This window comes from Phoxinus phoxinus (assembly GCF_949152265.1).
Source record: "Phoxinus phoxinus genome assembly, chromosome: 8".
Classification (NCBI taxonomy): Eukaryota; Metazoa; Chordata; class Actinopteri; order Cypriniformes; family Leuciscidae; genus Phoxinus; species Phoxinus phoxinus.
In genome coordinates, this window is record NC_136883.1 from 36,280,930 (window position 1) to 36,301,277 (window position 20,348).

General features: G+C 40.6%; 2 protein-coding genes across 3 annotated transcripts in view; both read left to right on the forward strand.

Annotated features, from left to right (window-relative positions):
• The first annotated feature begins 162 nt into the window (after positions 1 to 162).
• Positions 163 to 7,408, forward strand: c18h3orf33 (c18h3orf33 homolog (H. sapiens)). 2 transcript variants are annotated; one of them, XM_079621012.1, is made up of 6 exons: positions 163 to 325; positions 471 to 530; positions 2,066 to 2,219; positions 4,960 to 5,123; positions 6,139 to 6,421; positions 6,570 to 7,408. In XM_079621012.1, the coding sequence occupies exons 1-5, from the start codon at positions 218 to 220 to the stop codon at positions 6,409 to 6,411; spliced, it is 759 nt and encodes a 252-aa protein (XP_079477138.1). In that variant the 5' UTR covers positions 163 to 217; the 3' UTR covers positions 6,412 to 6,421; positions 6,570 to 7,408. The 2 variants fall into 2 exon arrangements, with proteins under 2 accessions (XP_079477138.1, XP_079477139.1); XM_079621013.1 differs by having other exon boundaries at positions 204 to 325; positions 4,963 to 5,123; positions 6,570 to 7,289.
• Positions 7,409 to 9,175: 1,767 nt separating this feature from the next.
• The window catches only part of plch1 (phospholipase C, eta 1), a 115,853-nt gene continuing 104,680 nt past the window's right edge, over positions 9,176 to 20,348 (forward strand). Inside the window, exon 1 of the mRNA XM_079621614.1 lies at positions 9,176 to 9,314. The gene's annotated coding sequence lies outside the window, so the exon portion shown is untranslated. The remainder of the gene's footprint in view (positions 9,315 to 20,348) is intronic.

Below are 20,348 nucleotides of genomic sequence, written 5' to 3' on the forward strand. Positions count from 1 at the left end.
CATTCCCAAAGTATGTAAAAAAATAAATAAAATGTAATAAAGGCATTTCTTAAATACAAACAAATAAAATTAAGATTTGGTCCAGATATTTTAAGCTTTCCATAAAACAGTTCTGTATGTATGTGAAATAAAAACGCTTTTGTCTATTTTTGGCCTAGCATGCTACCCTTTAACAGTGGGCGGGGCTTTATTTTGTAGTTTTTCCTCTATAAACAACATGCCGTCAGGTTCAGATACTGCAGACGTGAACGAGGATGATAAACCCTCTAAAAATGTCATTGCTCATATATCACAGTTTGCTGACGATAACTTAACTCTTGTCCGGGTAAGTAGCATATCTGACCAATACATGCAGAAATATGACTCTAGATAGTGAGTTTGTGAACCACAAGCTATAAATGCCAGCTTGCTAATGCAGGACACAGTGTTATATTGTTTTATCGTGTGACTTGCGAATATTTCATCAACAGAACATCAGCACATGTCTTGGCATCGCGGGGTTTCTCATCATAGCGAGGAGCATCAGGCTGGTAAATGCACAACAGCGCTTTTCTTCCACGCAGTTCCTGACAGTCGAGATGCCAGTGGTCTCTGTGTGCTCGAGTAAAGTGCACTGATGCTTTCTGTTTTTGTGTTTGAATGAGTGAACAGCTGGTATTATATGTAAACAAAAAACAGTAGCCACGCCCCAAACTCACGCTATTGGTTGAGGTTGGCAGAGCGTCGTCTCCCGTTGTACTGATTGGATAACACGCGTGGACACTTTTCACACACTTGTCATCATCAGCATCGTAAATCCCGCAGTTTAAATTGATTATATATTTATTTTAATTTTATTTACATTTATAACACTAAACTTTCTTCTGTCTGGCTCTCACAAACACAAGTTTTATATATCATGACCAGGCTTGCCAAGTCTGCTGTTTTTCACAACACAAACTTTGATTTGGAGCAAAAAAAGTTTAGAAAAATCAGATAAAAAAAAAGATAAGACTGTGTGTACTAAGTGAGCTAAAGAGCTATTTTGGAGAGTGTTGCTTTTTTGGTTAAATTACTTTATTGTACAGCATAATGGGTAATGTAGTTTTTCACCAGGAATTGACCGTTCGCAAACACCCGCTCCCTTTAGTTACTGTTGCTATGTCCGACAAGCTACACCACTCTCACGCCACACCATGTTCTCAAGCAGTGAAAAATACATCGCGGACCAGAGAGGAGACTGACAACACACTGACAGACCAGCTTACTTTTAGGTTACTTTTGATATTAAAAAAAGTCTCACCTTTCAAATTTGGACATTTTATATAAAGAAATTTAAACAATAAATCTCGTTTTGTGGCTCTTTAATGTGTCGTGACAGATCGCTGTAGAGCCTCAGTTAAAGCTGCTCGTGAACCGATCATCTCTTCCTTCTAGTTCATTTATAGCATCAAATAAACATGAATGAACATCAGAAGGAATGTTGTTTTAACTGTGCAAATTTGGCGTCAGTACACTCAAAATCCTTCCATTCAAATCCTCCCATGTTAATCTACTAACTCGCCTGACTGCTTTGTCGGACAAAATGGCGGATGGCGAAGTATGATTGGTCAGATCACCTGTCAATCAAGCTCCCTTGCGAAGGGTCAATTCCGCTGTCAAACATGATTTTTTTTATTTAAATAAGCTGAAATAACAACATCGTACCTCACATGTATTTAACGATTTATAAGTTATCATTGAAAATCAATTTACTTCTGTAGAAATATGGAGTTTTTACTTCCGGACTGTTTGCACTCAAACCATTAAACGATTCAACAAACCAATCAACTAGTGAATTCTCAGATTTTTCCTCGTTCAAGAAACTGACAAAGACTTGCCAATCCTGATTATGACTACCGATTTACTGTATCTGTCAGGTAATATCAGGTTCTGATATAAAAAAAACAGCTACTTTTAAATAGTTGTTAATGGGGAAAGCCATCTGTCGGTGTGATGATGTAGTTCTGGCATTCACCAGCAGAGGCTCTCTCCCGATGCCCTGGAATGATATCAATGTTTTATTTTTTCCGTGTTTGTTCTGCAGATTACAAAATTCGGCTCTGCCACTGATATTCCAGCTCGGTTCATTGAGAGAAACATCAGCATCAGAGGAAGACTGAGAAATATCACAGAGAACGGGCTCGAAGTGGAACACCTTCCAATTTATGTCCCTTTGCTCAGTCGTCTGCTTACTAAACGTAAGGACACACATGACCCCCGCACACACTTTAATTAAATGTTTTATCAGTAGGCCTGCACATTTATTTCACAGCTGTCACAGGGACCACCGCGTTCATCTGAACAGCTGCTCTCAATTATAACTCAATCTTTAAAAGCACATTTCTCTTAGAAACAGTTTTCATAATTGTGTATCTCCTGCTGTGTCGGAAAATGTAGAGAAGTTTTTGTCTTCTTGCTGCTGTTGTCGTGCTTGTAGACGTTGGATCAAAGCCCATTCAACTTATTAGTCTTTTAACTTCAGTCAGTGAGGCATAAGTCAGATTCTTCTCTCCCGTCGCCCTAATGTTTGACTCTAAATCTTGCAAAATGCACATTCATTTAGTTTCAGAACTGATTCAAATTGCTGCCGGGTTATTAACATTTGCACATTTACAAGATCATATTTCAGTAAACCAGTTAGTGAAGGGAGGCAGTCAGTGTAATTCAATTATGCACCAGCCATGCCTTCAAAATGAGTTTAGATGTGATCTAAATGTGCTTTTTCTAACACTATACCAGTTGGATAAGGGGATTATATCTGTCAATGTCACTGTGATCCACAGATGGCCGTGTTAAGCTTGACCTGTGGTGCTTGTACCATATGGACGTATCTAGCTTTCTCCTACTCAAATCAGGAAAGCATATTGGTCTTGCTCACATAACGGTCCCCTCAGACCTCAAAGAGCCTTTCTTTAAAGTCCCCCTGTACTAGTCAATTATTTTATCGCTTAAAACTCATCTTTGATCACCAAAATGACATATTTAAGCGTTTTTTTCCTTCTTTATGCCTTAAAATATCTTGAATGTAACTCGACACCCTTGCCTCATTTAGTATGCGTGGTTCTATGAATATGCAAATGAGCCCCGCCTCCTCACTCACTCACTCAGAGATCCACTGGTTGACGATCACACGTTGATCTGATTGGTTGCAAGGTAGTGTGTGACGTCCAGCGATTTCAAACCGTGTTTTTGAGACTGTCTTTGGTTCACTGCAGTTTTAAGCAGAAAATACTCAGCAATGCTGTCGACTTATGAATTTACACATGGTGTGTCTTAAAGCAGATTAAAAACACCACATAGACACATAAACAACATTAAAAGCTGGATTTTCACCACAGGGGGACTTTAATAATTTTGAGGAATACTGAATCTGTGTTTGCGTAAGTGAGATGAGTTAATACATGCTCATATTTAGTCTAGATTTACACTGAAAATACCTAATAAGTTGATTGAACTCAATTAATTTGATTAAACTCGTTCCCTCAATTTAATTGAGTAATGGGGTCTCCCCAAACGTGCATATTTAAGTTTACTTAACTTGGTGCTTATGTAGACTTGACTTAAATGGTTTAGTTCACCGAACTTGACGATTATTTAATGTACTTAAACAATAAAGTTCACTTAACTTAGCGTTAATTTCAAGTGTACTTGTATATTTAATTAAGCTCAACATGAAAATTTAACTGAAATTACAATTTAATTCTAAATGTTAGTTATTATTTTTGACTGATAACCATCATGTTCACACACACAACGCCTCTGCACTTACTCCTGATTTATCTCAAAATGGGGACAGGAGCAATAAAGGCGAAAACAAAGTTACTTGAGTTATTAACTATGGGGTTATACTAGATTCAAACCTCAATTTCACAAAGCACATAACAAACATAACCAAAGCTATACAATTTAATTTACAAAATTACAAACAAATTAGGTCTTTCATTACAACAAAGGCTGCCAATCCTATCTCCATTGTATGATTTTATTTCTCACATTGAATACTGCTTCACAGTCTGGTCATTAGCTAGTGTCACTGCATTAAAACCCATTGATCAACTTTATAAAAAAGCAGTAAAGCTATTTGATAGGAAACCACAGTCCACAGTCGTTTCTCTTTTGTTCAATTCTAGAGAAGTATCAATTCCTAAGTTTTGAAAATCTTAAAGTTTTTAAAAGTAGCTGTCTTATCTATAGGTCATTTAATGGGGGATCAGGGGGTCAGGGGACTGTGAAGTACTTTTTAGAAAGTCTACGTTTCCACAAAATGTCCTCTCTAAACAGCTTAAAAGATGGCTGAATAATAATCCAAAAAGTGAACATTAGGTAAAAAGGTAGATTTCGATAGGTAGATTTATTAATATTTTTATACAGTAACAAGCATGGGATGTCTATGCACAGGCATTTCCGCACCTTAAATAAGTATTACTATTAGTATTTTATATAGTATAGGTACTTTTAATGTTTTTTTAGCTCTATATGTTTATTAGTTGTTATGCATGTTGTTGTTTTTTTGTATGTCTGGGACCACGGATGGAAATTAGCATTGTGTTAAATCCGACGTATTTACGTCAACTTCGATTGTACGTTCATTAATATGCACTGTCCCATCTAAATAAATGTAAAAAATAAAAAGTTTTTTGAACAAGTAACTCATATATTTAGTTGTAATTTTAAAAGTAATGCGTTACACAATCTGTTACCTTTAATTATACGTTTGTCTCTGTAGGGCAGCTTTGGGACAATCTACATTGTTAAAAGCGCTATATAAATGAAGATGACTTGACTTGACTTTACTACTGTATGTACTTGATTTTCTCCACAGAAGGAACTTTAAACCCTTTATAAGGCTCACTGCTCCGTAAAGTATTTTCTCATGGTAAAAGCACTTTGAAATCCTCTCGTTGATCGAGCGGTTGTGCCGACTCCTCCTGACTTCAGCAGGTCAGTCCGTGCCGCTCCTGGACGTCCGTCTGGCCGGAGTGGAGATGACCTCTGAAGGGCACGCCTGGATCGCTCAACAGCTGGAACCGGCAGAGACGCTGTGGCTCCGACTGATCGCTCGCCAGAACCAGAGCCTGCACTGCCTAGTGTCTGTTAACAGGGTGAGTGAGATGTGCAGATCAGCGCACAGTCAGATCACACCGGGAAAGCTGGTCACAAATGAGAGGCTTTAATGCCTAGGAAAAGCGGAGCAGTGGTTTTCAGTCTTTTTAACTGTAAGGCCCAATTGTACACAACAAGTCCCGTTATTTTTTGCTAGATAAATATTATTTTAACAAATTTAGAAAAATATAATATTATTGGAATGTTAAAAAATGGCCATGGAGTTATGCGATATTATTAATTTGCATTACTTTTCCTGGTGTAGAAATGTTACATTTTTAACAATGTTGGTCAAAAATGACCAATTTTATTTTTTATTTTAATGAAAAGAATGTTTATTATACTTTACTATATTTTATTTTAATTATGTTTTTATTTGACATTTTGTATTTTTAGGGGATTGTATGGTACTAAGGTATATATTTATGCAGTGGTTATAATCCAGATATTACCTGTTAACCACTTCTTTTTAAAAGAAGACACTTGGCAGATCATTGCCAAGTAATTTTTTTTAAGTGTTTTGTTATGAAAAATGCACAAAAATACTATTTTCAATATAAAATATAAATATATATTCAATGTAAAATATATATTTTCCAAAGCGTTCTAAATTTGAGGTTGATATCTAAAAAAATTTGTTTGGGCGCAGTACCAAAAGTTTTCACTAGGAAATTACTTTTTGACGTGTGTGTGTGTGTGTGTGTGTGTGTGTGTGTGTGTGTGTGTGTGTGTGTGTGTGTGTGTGTGTGTGTGTGTGTGTTCACATAGCAAGTGCCAAAACTTTTACCATGTTTCGTACCATTCCAATGAAGTAAAAAATTATACAAAACCAAAACATTTAAATTTTGTCAAAAATTAAGTTAAATGGTTAATCTAGTAATAAAAAACAACTATAAAAACATGGAAAAATCAATGAAAACTAAATGTGGGGTACCTTGTAATAAAATAAATGATTATATAAATGATTAATGTTACATCTGTTATGTTATCAGTCATACTGTGCTTCACTCGTAGGGCTCACTCTTTAACACTTGTGTGAATGAGGAAGTGTTGAGGCTTGGTTTGGCGAGGACTTCTCCTCTGGTGGGTCTGGATCCTCACTCTCGGGCCTCCTGGAGTCTCTATAAGCGCTTGATGAGGGCCGAGAGGAAGGCGGAGAAGAAAGGGAAAGGCCTGTGGAAGGAAGACAGTCGCTGGGAGAGAGTTTCTGAAGTCTGGAGGAACAACATGATGCTCGTCTCTCTAAAGAAACTCTTCAAATGGACGTCACGTACTAAAGAGAAGTGAAATATTCAAGGTTGGTTATGCATCGTGCAAGGATGTTTGGTTTTGAGTATTTTATACAATATTTATCCTAAGGGAAGCAGCACTATTACACTTTCACGTGAGAAACTTCCATGTGTTATTATTACTTTAACCTGTGTGTTTCTTCATGTCCTTATTAGCCCAACATGAGGACTCCTAACACCATCCGTGTTGAATAATCCGTCACATTATTCATGCTGCCGTCATAATATTCCTGACAACCGGAAAGCCTTTGTACTCTTCCCTCCTCCCATAAATCCATATATCCCACAGACATCTCGGGTTTTCTGTTTCCCTGGGGATTTGGGGGAGTGCTTTGTCACGATGACACGGCAGTGGGGGTCTACCGAGAGACAATGAGGATCCCCATTACTATAGAAACACGAGGGGTTCCTCCTCCTCAGGGTCCTAAAGGCCTTCGAGACAGGACAAGAAGGCTAGAAGAGAAGAATAAGCTGGCGGTGTCACCGCACTGACACTGTTAGATAACAACTAAATCTGAGCTGACTTTTGCAACATCGACACTGTTATCAAACTGAGCCGAATAATGCCACCATTGTCTTCTGTACAGCTGCTTATACTGAACAGATTCATTTAATGAACTTTGCAACAGTGACACTGATATTGAACTGAATTAAAAGCAACATTGAGCTGAATAATGACATTTATCTTAGAGCTTTGCAGCTGAAATCAAATTTGTTTAATAATTGATGCATTTTACAACGTTAACACTGCTATTTTCCTGTTTATTACCGTAATGTGAAGCTGCTTTGAAACAATATATTGTATGTATATATATATATACACTGCATTAGTGTCATCATATAACTTAATTGCATCTAACATAAAAGTTTGTTTATAATGTGTGTGCATTTCTTTGTTTATATGTATACGTACACATATGTAAACACGTGTGTGTGTGTACGTGTGTGTGTGTGTGTGTGTGTACGTGTGTGTGTGTACGTGTGTACATATGTGTATATATATATTTACATATATTATATATACCGGTATCTCAATTAATTGCGATTTATCACATCCAACACACCAAACACACACACACACACACGTGTTTACATATGTGTACATGTATATATAAACACAAAGAAATGATATATTATATATATCTCAATTAATTGGGATTTATCACATCCAACATACACACACACACACGTTTACATATCTGTACATGTATATATAAACACAAATTAATTATATATATATATATATATCAATTAATTGCGATTTATCACATCCAACATATATATGAATAAAAAATATTAAACAAGATATTAGTTCTGCATGTAACAACTAAATTAGTCAGTGTCCTTATGTTGTACTGTTGTCTCTGAGTGATTCCTGGTGGTTTCATTTTCTCCACCGAATGAAGAAGATTCGATTAACGAATAGCAGTCTCCGCTAATAACAGAGAATAGTCTCAGGCTGGTTAATCTGAGCTTGATAACCTCTGATGGCCCTCAGCAGTGAGAGCGCTGGTCCTCTGGTAGGGTTTTGTTTTTCTCCTCAGTTCTCAGTGGCAATAGTCTATCTATTCTAATGGGCGTGGGGAGGGGGGGGGGGGGGGGGGTCCTGCCCCTCCTTTCTCTCTTTTTTTGTGCAAATGTCCCTTGTGACTGTGGCAGAGATGCTGGACTGTAATTGGACAGCCGGTTTGAATTGTAAGGTGCATTGGGTCTGAGTCTAGCAGACTTTGACCTGAGACTCGGCACATGGGCGGTTACACGGGAAAAACCTGTGGAAACTGTGGAAGGAGTGATGGATGAGAGATGTGTGGCAGGAAAATATGCCCTTTGTGTTCATGTGGGAGAGAACAGAAGAGAACTGAACTCCTCTCTCCTCGGTGGAGCAAAGTCTACACGTGGATGTATGAGCTCCTCGACTGATGTTACGTCTCTCTCATGCTAGGTTTTGTTCAAATGAACAAAAATAAAAATTTCTTTCAAAACATAAGGTAACACTTTATTTTGCCGTGTCCTTGTTACACGTTACATATGTAGTAATAACTAAATTCTACTTAATTACACACAACTAACCCTATATGTTGTGAATTATTATTACACACTTAAATGCACAATTACACTACACTGACACCTTAAAATAAAGTGTTACCTACTATAATAACTGAATAAAATATTGAATAAATACTTTTAACACATGCGTTTATTTACATTACTATGTTTATATTATTAGTTAATTTTTTTTTTTTACTATTTTATTTATTATTGTAACAAGTCTTCATTTCAAATAGTCTACTTTTTTTTGTTATTTATTTATTTATTTATTTATTTTAAGGTGTCCATTTAACAGTGTAATTATGCATGTAAGTAGGGCTAATGTGTAATCAATTTGTCTCTTCTTTTTTTTCTGTGACATTGTAAAGCACATTGGTCAACTTCTGTTGTTTTAATTGTGCTATATAAAATTAATGTTAAAGTTTTTAACAATTACTTGACTTTTTAAACACCTTTCAAAGTCCACGTGTAATTTCTCAATGTCTGAGTGTTGGTGTTAAAAAAATATACGCTTTTAGGAACAAGTTATTATTACTAGTAGCCTACTAACCGATTTGGGTCGGTCGTTATCAGTCCGTTCCTCAGAATCCGTTCCTGTTTTTGCGGCCGCTCCTGTTGACTCCGGTCAGTCCCGAGCTTTTGAATGAGAGCGGAGACTACAGTTAACACACACACACACACACACACACACACACACACACACACACAGTAAACACTGCTTTACATGGGAAGGAGAAGCCTGGAGACGCGTGTGTAGAGGAAAATACATGCATTATGTTTAGCCTACATGAAAACAGTCAAGACTTTTTACCCAAAGCGGAATTATAAGCAAACTCAGAGTCAGGAACTGAAGTAAGTGATTATTTGTCTCGTTCTTTGTTGAGAGCAGGTGCACGTTTGAACGGAACCAGGCGAAGAAGTTTCACTTTTCGGAATTACTTTTCTTAATTCTCATGAACTGTGTGGTTTTTTTTAACAGTGGCAGTGACTACAGTTGTCTTTTAACTCTGGTTGAGTTTTAATAATAATAATATATCATATATAAATTAGACATAATTATATGCAATGCAACTCTCTCTTAACAAAACCAGACCCTAATCTAAGTACATGTCAGTAAATTACTTAATCTATAATTACAGTGTAACAAAGACACCTTAAATAAAATGTAGCCTATGTGTAGCCTATAGGCCACACACACACACACACACACACACACACACACACACACAATACATTTATTAGTCACATAGTCTATATGGTGTGGAGTTTGGCAGATAGTTGAAATGCATTACATATCCAAAGAGTGGCATAAAAAAGCAAATGGAGGGAATGTGGAGTATTTAGGGGTTCGTCTGTACAGAAGTGCCTGCTCTATGTTCAGAGGTAAGTATAGTAAGTCAAAAAACACATTCAAACACACACTCTTAGAAGAAAAGGTTCTATATAGAACCTTAAAAGTTTCTATAGGCGCTTCGTATTTGGAACCCCTAAAAGGTTCTACACTCTTAGAAAAAAAGGGTTCATTGGGGTTCTATATAGAACCATAGGGTTCTTTACTCAACTCCAAAGAACCTTCTATGCTAAAAAGGTTATATAATGACAAGAAAGAACCCTTTTGGTTCTTAAAAACCCTTAAAAAAAGGGTTCTGTATATAGAACCTTTTAGGGGTTCCAAATACGAAGCGCCCATAGAACCTTTTAAGGTTCTATATAGAACCTTTTCTTCTAAGAGTGCATGTTGACAGCGTACTGACTTTGTAGGCTGGTAAATGTATCTCGGTGCATGTGTGCTGAACCCTTAACAACCACTCTTACTCATGTCATATTCAACATTTCCCCAAATCCAAATATTATTCATAGACGTTAACCAGATAAATATGTACCTAGAATGATTGTGTGTCCCATCTTTGTCTCTAAATCTGCCAGCTTTGAAATACCTCGAGGTTCAACCCATAATAACCCATTTGATATCTCTACAGTACTGATTTATCTCAAAAAGCAAATAGATTTATCATCATATATTCATAACACACTGTTATATTACCTGCATGTTTACATGACCTGTGTTTGGCTCTACTAGACGCCCCCACATGGAGAATCACATTATAGCGAAATAAATGTCAGACGACGACACACACTTGGGAAAGGTTAGGCTTTGCAAACAAGACAGTCTTGTATTTGTCACTGCAAAAGATCTCCTATTCAAAGTCTGCGCATATTTCTGTGTATTGGAACGCGTGGGGTAAAATGACTCCAGTGTTTTCCAAGCACAGCGTATCATTTTCTCCCCTGCTCGGGTGTAGCGTGGGGCTGGCAAACAAGCTTCTGTGTGGAAGCGGAGACCAGATTAATTATTTATTCTTTATACTCAGGGAACAGAAGACAAGACATGTTAACTGTATTCTTTGTGTTCTCAGTATGGCTTCAGTGAAGTTGGTCCTCGGCAGCTTTGAAACAGATCCCAGTGTCTGTCACTGTAGTTCTGGGTCATAGTAAATGTGCCTGCCACTCCTCCTGTATAGATCAGCCAAAGCCATGCACGGTTTAGTGCATTCATTAAGCTTTTTAAGTCTACTTGCAACTTTGAAAACAACAAACCAACTTTTTTTAATTACCTTCAGATTAATTTTTATATCATCTATCTCCGGTCTATGCATACTTGAAGTAAAGGTGCATTCACATGGTGTTGAAATTACCGTAATTACTTGATTCCGACATTAAAAGTGCTCATGGTTTTGTAGAATTTGCTAATTACTGTAGCTAGCACAGAGCTAAATAACTAATGTCCACTAAATCAACAGTTTTAACTGTAATGTCCACTAAATCAACATTTAAGGTTATTAAGGCATATGCATAATGACTTGTTGCTTATTACTTGTATTGTGGTTTTGTCTATTGATGACTCAAATGGCACAGAATCAATTTGGCATAATAATAACATAATAACATTGCCATAGAAATGCAAAAATCCAAGTGCATAAATGTAAGAATTTTTATTGAAATATGCATATAATGAAATGTCACGAATTTGCAAAAAATGCAACAGAAAATGTAAGATGGTTAACATGCTTGCTTGATGTTTTCCCATGTTAAAAAAGTACTTATTGTCAGAAGTACTTTTTTTAACAAGGGAAAACATCAAGCATGTTAACCATTTTACATTTTCTTTTGCATTTTTTGAAAATGTGCATTTCTTTTAGGTGGGCTTGAAAGGTACAGGTTGCACATGAAGTGTTTAAATGAATATAGACAATTATTTTTATAATTGTATGTGATATATTTTACTTTGAATATATTTTTTCTCTTTTTCTCTAACTGTGATGCATGTAGTAAGTAGCCTATGTTGTGTTCTCCAACAATTTTTTGGAATTATTCATAACAAAGTCCTTCTCTATTGTCGCTTTATTGTTTATTAAGAGTGATTATTTAATCATGTAGAAGACTTTCTGGGAATTCAATGCATAATAGATGGAGTCGTGGGAGGATGTAAGTGGGAGGGTAGGGCGAGGGGTTCAGCAAAAGTGGGCACTGAATACTAAAGATTGAAGAGATCTACATACCAATATTGTGATGGTCTCGAAGATGACTGATCGGAGAACATCACTGTCTGTTGAAAACCTTTTTATGAGTGAAACAAACCTTCAGATAGCGATGATAATACAGAAACATGAGTCAACCGTTTAGCTGGATTGGTAGGGAGAGTGAGAGAGGCTTCCACTCTTTCTTTATGATAAGGGAGGGTTGTAAAGAGGGGGAAAGTGTCTTGCTTTACAGTCAGAGGGGGTGTGGGGTCACGGGGTCAAACTCTACCCCCACAGTTAAATCTATTTTAAGTGCTGTCACCCCAATCCCCTGTGCTTAAACCCTCTTATACTCACTGATTTATTAATGACCTCTCTTTTCTATTATAATTACTCACATATAAGAATCACAATGGATGCAGACTTAAAGGGGTCATGAACTGCATTTAAAAAAAAAAGTATAATGTTCTTTGAGGTCCACTTATAGGCTAATGTAAGATTTAGCACAGCATCTCAAATGTTGGTTTGATCATTCTGAAATGTCTGTCATCAAAATGATTTTGGTTTAAAGGAGCGGTATAATGCGCTTTTCACAAGATGTAAAATAAGTCTCTGATGTCCCCAGAGAGTGTGTGTGAAGTTTTAGCTCAAAATACCCCACAGATATGTTTATATAGCATGTTAAAGTTGTCACTTTTTGAGGGTGAGCAAAAACACACCGTTTTGTGTCTGTCCCTTTAAATGCAAATGAGCTGCTGCTCCCGGCACAGGGGGCGGAGCTTCAACAGCTCGTGTCCTTTTACCTCACACACACACACATGCACTGGAAATTGATTAAAACTTAATCAATCAAAACGTCTAGTCATTGATTAGCATATTCTGTCTTGATAATCTATAAATCGTGTTCCGGGGGCGGGGCTTATGTCAATTTTAGGGTTGGTGATGTCACTAACCCGGGAGGAATGTCGTGTAGTTCCTACCAGCCGTTTGTTGTAGTCCTTAAAAAGTGATTTCTTTAAAAGCAAATATCTCCCTTTGCTTTGAACTTTGAGCGTTGTAACTTTGCAGATGTTGTTTATGATCAAACAGCAACATTACAACACTAACTAAAGTTAGAAAAGTCAAATCATAATCAACCACCGCTTTAATTAGAAGCGTCTCACGCGATTGCGTTCCCAAACACCAGCATCCGAACACAGGATAACATGACAGCGTTTATTGCATACAGTCATTTATCATGATGCAGGAAATGACAGCCTTGTTTCTTCCCTGATCGCACCAATTTCCATTTTTATTACAGAGATTTTGCACCAGTTTCCCAGGAAGTAGTAATGATTTTGTTCTCTTGAACACATTGAAACGCTGCTTTATTCGTGAATGTTTTATTCGAACATTTATTGCAACTTTGGATGTGAACACAGCTAGTGTGAACACCCCTAAAACCTTCAATGATTTGTGTTGGTTTTATACAAAGAAATGACTGTCCATCAAACTCCCACTGTTACTGAAATGAGTCCTCTCTTGCAACAGAAGCCAGAGACGCAGGACTTGCATAATCCAGGAAGGTTATATTTTTCCACTTCCTAATAATGGAACAGATTGTGTTCCTCGGGGTCAGATGGGACTTTCTTATGACAGTACAAAACAGCATGGTTTATTGAAAAGCCAAGTGCTCACATTACCACGCTCTGACACTGTAATCATTCTCAATTTTGTCCCTCTGTGTGGATAATGCCTCCTGAAAGGCGCTGCTAGCCTCTTTTCCCATAGATAATGTGCCTCATAGTGGAGGGAATACATTTCTCAAGCACATATGACAGCTTTTGATTACTCTCACATTTATATTCCAGCTAACTCTGACAGTAAACGACAAATCACAAGATGAGAGAAACCAGGAGAGCTGAATGGAGCGAAGAGCTTTTATCCTCACACTAACGGTGGCCAGTATTTCAAACTGGTTATTATGGTCTCCTGGGTCATATATGGGTTGCAATTAGAGCATGTTTTATTCACCATTGAGATTCAAGACTGCCTTTTTGTCAAGATTTGTCGAATCGTCAGGGCAGTGTGTCTTCAATCCAGACATTATCTCTGATTTTGGCCACACAGAAGCTAGTCTCTCCTTTAAAAGGGATAAATGACTCTTGCACACGATGCAAATCTAAAATGTGTTGGTCTGAAGTCGCTTCATTATTCATAGGTGTGGTTTGGGCGTAACGTGAAATAAACCAAACAGAGCGTCCTCTCACATTCCCTTTAAGCGCCGGCGCGCTTGTTCCATGGCGGATTGCTATTATAACGGCGGGTTTGCCCGGCGCACTTACATGATGGTAACGGTGATCTCGCAGTCTTCAGAATTGTGTTTCATGGTTCTTGACGGACAACACACTGTCAGATGTCCTTATATACCGATGTGTCTCGCCACTATTGATCAAACAGGTTTGATCCGTCATTACTACAGTTAGCCTGAATAATTTGGGTAAATGTGTAAGCTAGATTTATGCCTATTTTATCACATCTTCATGGACACAACAATGATTTCCCTCGTGTGGTGATATTTTCCCTTGTAATTATGTATGGTTTGCAAACATATGAACTGCTGCGTCTGTGTAGATGAGAGAATCAAAGTGTATGTGTGTTGTGCACACGCTACATTATGGCCAAGCATGCGCCCTTAAAGGGATACTCCACTTTTTTTGGAAAGAGGCTCATTTTACAACTCCCCCAGAGTTAAACAGTTTTACCGTTTTCGAATCCATTCAGCCGAACTCCGGGTCTGACGGTACCAGTTTTAGCATAGCTTAGCATAGATAATTTTATTCTGATGAGTCCAGTAGCATTTCTTTCAAAATGACCAACGAGTTTCAATATTTTTCCTATTTAAAACTTGACTCTTCTGTAGTTAACCGTGTACTAAGATCGACGGAAAATGAACAGTTGCGATTTTCCAAGCCTATGGCTAGGAACTACTCTCATTCCGGCGTAAGAATCAAGGAACTGTGCGGCCGTACCATGGGTGCAGCAGGCGTAATGATATGACGAAGCACTTGCCGTCAACAAACCAACGTGACGACCTGCTTGCACAGGGAGCGTGCCTTGTAGCATGGAGACATTTGTGAGAGACGATTTAGATGACATTTACTTTGGTGCTGATCCCGAACCATATTTATTTGGAAACCTAATTTGCCGCCTAAAAACTACACAAACTTAGTCCCGGTCATGTTGGAAGTTACCGAGCTGGGGACTATTTTCAGGTGCTTCGTCATATCATTACGCTGCTGCACCCATGGTACGGCCACTTGATCTCATGAAAGTGCGTATCTACACCACGAATGTCATTTCTCGTACCATTTACTGTATACGCCAAAAATGTTTTTTGCGTGCATATGCTACGCACTGAAAACCCTTGGGTAGGATTGGAGGTGGGGAGTGCGTGCATATTACACGCCATAAAGTGTGTATCATATGCACGCGAAAACTATTTTTGGCGTATAAATGGCACGAGAAATAACATTCGTCGTGTAGATACGCACTTTCATGAGATTGGGCTGGACTTCCAGGTTGGCCTACAAAAAAATACATCATCCCTGCACCATATAAAGGCTCACTCATCTGGGATGGCTGGAAGAAGATGGAGTAAATTTTAATTTATGGGAGGAATATCCCTTTAACACACCTCCCATGGAGTATAGTATAGTATTATACATTTCAAACGAACCGTAATTCATGTACATCTTCGTTCCGTTCCCTCTGTTAGCTCTTTTCCCAGCAGCACCTGTTGTGTGTTTGTCTGCTGGTGATTTATGGGAACATCCTGAGGGAGAAAGTTCCGGAAAAAGCGAGACCCCGTGGGCTCCTGTGTCACAGTGTCTGGTTTATGTTCCTTGGGTCACCACTAGATGTCCTCCTTCCTCACGGTGTCCATCACACTAGTGAACTACATTTCCCACTATCCTTTGTTTATCATTGCACTCAGCCTATTCCCCATTAGCATTGTCATTTCCCTGTGTACATAACCCTGTCTGTTTTAGTATGTGTCACGGAGTCCTTGTTAATGTCCCCACACTTCCGTTTCTGTTCCTGCCTGTTACTGTTCGTGTCTTGTGTTTTGGATTGCCTTATTGGACTTTCGACCCTTGCCTGGACTGACTGTGAGTACGGATTACCCTTCAATAAACTACTGCACTTGGATCTGTCTTCTCGTCTTGTGTGTGATCGTGACAGAAGGACTCCGTCACACAAAAGGATCCAGCAGTATGTTTGCGAACTTCTCTTCCCCAGTCAACGAGCGGGAGAGGAGAGAGCGTTTTGAGGGAACCCGTCTGGTCATTTTTCGTGGGACCCGGGGAGGTCGCAGAGGAGTGGTTGGTCGAGAGGGAATCCAACACCACTCTCCACCATGGTCCCCCTTCGACTCTGGGCTGGTGAGGGACGGGTCGGAGCCACCGTCTTGCCGTCATAGACGGAGAGGGGGTAGGAGACGCAAGTCTGCCAGTCCGGAGACTGATCTCACCCCAGAGGTCGTCCCCGTGCAGCCTGCTGTCATCCCAGAGGCCGTCCCCGTGCAGCCCGCTGTCGTCCCAGAGGCCGTCCCGGTGCAGCACGCTGTCGTCCCGGAGGCCGTCCCGGTGCAGCACGCTGTCGTCCCGGAGGCCGTCCCGGTGCAGCACGCTGTCGTCCCGGAGGCCGTCCCCGTGCAGCACGCTGTCGTCCCGGAGGCCGTCCTCGTGCAGCACGCTGTCGTCCCGGAGGCCGTCCCCGTGCAGCACGCTGTTGTCCCGGAGGTCGTCCTGGAGCAGCCCAGCATCAGTCCTGCCACGACCAAGAAAGCTGTCTTCCTGTTCCACACATTGGCAGTTCTGCACGCATGGAGGAAGCATGTCGGCCCGAAGGCCGTGCCCGAGCAGCCCACTGTCGTCCTGGAGCAGCCCACCATCAGTCCTGCCACGGCCAGGAGAGCTGTCTTTGGGTTTTACGCATTGGTGGCTCTGCACGCTTGGAGGAAGCACTTGAGTTCCGCCCAGCCAGAGACTTTTCACGTTACGTCTGCCAAGCCAGAGACTGTTCCTGAGCCTGTGTCTTCGGACAAGATGGCCGCCACAGAGACTGTTCACGTCACGTCTGCCGAGCCTGTGTCTTCAGACAAGATGGGCGCCACAGAGACTGTTCACGTCACGTCTGCCGAGCCTGTGTCTTCGGACAAGATTGCCGCCGCCGAGACTGTTCATGTCACGTCTGCCGAGCCTGTGTCTTCGGAGAAGATGACCGCCACCGAACCTGTGTCTTCAGACAAGATGGCCACCGTCGAGCCGCTGGTGTCTGTTCCTGAGCCACTAGTGTCTGTTCCTGAGCCGGTGGTGTCGGTTGCAGTTCCTGAGCCGGTGGCGTCGGTTGCAGTTCCTGAGCCGGTGGTGTCTGTTGCAGTTCCTGAGCCGGTGGTGTCTGTTGCAGTTCCTGAGCCGGTGGTGTCTGTTGCAGTTCCTGAGCCGGTGGTGTCTGTTGCAGTTCCTGAGCCGGTGGCGTCGGTTGCAGTTCCTGAGCCGGTGGTGTCTGTTGCAGTTCCTGAGCCGGTGGCGTCGGTTGCAGTTCCGGAGCCGGTGGTGTCTGTTGCAGTTCCTGAGCCGGTGGTGTCTGTTGCAGTTCCTGAGCCGGTGGCGTCTGTTGCAGTTCCTGAGCCGGTGGCGTCTGTTGCAGTTCCTGAGCCGGTGGTGTCTGTTGCAGTTCCTGAGCCGGTGGTGTCTGTTGCAGTTCCTGAGCCGGTGGTGTCTGTTGCAGTTCCTGAGCCGGTGGTGTCTGTTGCAGTTCCTGAGCCGGTGGTGTCTGTTGCAGTTCCTGAGCCGGTGGTGTCTGTGGCAGTTCCTGAGCCGGTGGTGTCTGTTGCAGTTCCTGAGCCGGTGGTGTCTGTTGCAGTTCCTGAGCCAGGGTCTGTCTCTGTTCCGCCTTGGTCTTCACCGCCATGGCCGCCCGAGTGGTCGGCTTCACCCTGGTCGTCTCCGCCATGGCCGCCCGAGTGGTCGTCTTCACCCTGGTCGTCTCCGCCGTGGCCACCCGAGGGGTCGTCTCCGCCATGGCCATCCGAGGGGTCGTCTCCGCCGTGGCCACCCGAGGGGTCTTCACCGCCGTGGCCGCCCGAGGGGTCTTCACCGCCGTGGCCGCCCGAGGGGTCTTCACCGCCGTGGCCGCCCGAGGGGTCCTCTCCGTCCTGGCCGCCAGATGGACTGTCGTCTCCGCCCTGGCCGCCCGATGGACTGTCTGCTTCGCCACGGCCGCCGATTAAGTTGTCATCCCCTGTTCCTGTTCCCCTTCATGGTCCTGGCCCTCCATCCCTCCCCCTGATCCTCCACCATTCCACCTCCCGCCTGGACTTTTGTTTTGTTTGTTTTTTGTGGGTCTTGGAGCGTCTGGTAGCCGCTCCGTAGAGGGGGGGTTATGTCACAGTGTCTGGTTTATGTTCCTTGGGTCACCACTAGATGTCCTCCTTCCTCACGGTGTCCATCACACTAGTGAACTACATTTCCCACTATCCTTTGTTTATCATTGCACTCAGCCTATTCCCCATTAGCATTGTCATTTCCCTGTGTACATAACCCTGTCTGTTTTAGTATGTGTCACGGAGTCCTTGTTAATGTCCCCACACTTCCGTTTCTGTTCCTGCCTGTTACTGTTCGTGTCTTGTGTTTTGGATTGCCTTATTGGACTTTCGACCCTTGCCTGGACTGACTGTGAGTACGGATTACCCTTCAATAAACTACTGCACTTGGATCTGTCTTCTCGTCTTGTGTGTGATCGTGACATCCTGTTGTAGTGTCTGATTTCAGCTTGTTTCAGGAAATTAGTGCAGACTGAGGCCACAGGGTCAAACGCATAGACTTTGTGTGGGGGGGCTTTAGTTCTGTTACAATATTACACTGGCACTGAATTATGGGTAGCAAAAGTGCATATTGTATTATATTTTATCTGTGTGAGCGGCAATTCATCTTTTTAAACTGGTTTAATCTGGCAGTTTTAGGGGTCTGATCATAAATTATTCTGGGCAAAATGGCATTGTCATCCTTACTGGAAGTAGTTTCTCAGTTGTAATCTCTTTTGGTGGTTTGGAAAGTGAGGGGGGGGATAAAAGTAGTAGTTAAAATATATTTATTATTTTTATCTACCTTGCTCATGGCTCTTAAACGCTGGTTCTACATCGACATCGTGCAGTGAGAGAGGTTTAAAAGATGGTCTTAGTCTGCGATAGTTTGTGAGATTCAGCATGATCATCTCACAGTGTGTTTGCTGCTACCGTAGATATACATAATAAAGGCTAGATGTCTCGTCCGCGCTGCTGGCCAATGGAGGTCGACGTCCGCACCTGGCGGCCATCTTGCCACAGTCAGCTCGCTCACTCGTAACATTGTGTTTTAATGGTGCATGTACTTTTTAAATAATCATAACTTGCTGAATTTTCTACTGATTTTCAAACGGTTTGGTTTGTTATAAACGTCAGAGATGTAGTTACACACGCACATGGTATTTATGGTATTTATGTTAAATCAATATATAGGCTACTAAAACTCAATGTACAGAATGGCAACATGATATATATTCACTTTTATTGAATATTGTTTTTTCTTTCTGCCGGATAACAAGCATCTCTGAACTGACATTAATCAAACAACAAAAGACAGCAGAAATCTCTCACTGCTCTTGACTGATTAACTTCTGTATCATATAATACGAATCAGTGTATTTTTACATTTGTTTATTCAATTTCATACTTTTGAATGCTATGTTTGTAGCTGAAAAATAACTTAAATTGTATTTGTCCCATTGTTTGTAATTTGCATCTTCGTTCTTATTTTTAATAACAAAGATAAAATAATAAGATGTTGGTCATATCGCCCTTGTCTACTTTGGCCTAAAGGATCTGCCACTCATTTTTCTTTTGTTACCTTGAAATGCTGCATTTTTAAAATTGAGCTGGAGGTACTGCTTAGTGACTTGCAAAATAGACTTAGAAACCAACATGAAATTGAATCGTGATAAGATTGATAAGATCGTGATGATGAAAAAAATTATAAAAATGAAATATTTTTGCCATATCGCTACAGCTGCTGTATTGAGCATTACAATTTCTCCAATTATTTTTTTCTTTCTTTTGAACGATCCATCTGTTCCCATTTAAATATCTCAGGTTTAAGGGTGAAGACCACAGGAGGACAGTGATTATATCCCTCAGGTCAGAAGGTCCTCGTTGTTTTGCAAGTTATTAGAAGTCTTCTATTTGAAATGAATTCTAGATGAAAACTTTTTAAAAACTGTTTTTCATCTTTAAAACCAGCTTATCGTTTCACACCTTTACTGTATTCTGCATTTATAATTGTAG

Excerpts from the sequence above, each read along its gene's own strand:
- c18h3orf33 (XM_079621012.1), top strand. The coding sequence starts at position 218 with ATGCCGTCAGGTTCAGATACTGCAGACGTGAACGAGGATGATAAACCC. Across the intron at positions 531-2,065 it reads TAGCGAGGAGCATCAGGCTG|ATTACAAAATTCGGCTCTGC; the intron begins GTAAATGCACAA and ends TTTGTTCTGCAG. Across the intron at positions 5,124-6,138 it reads GCCTAGTGTCTGTTAACAGG|GGCTCACTCTTTAACACTTG; the intron begins GTGAGTGAGATG and ends CTTCACTCGTAG.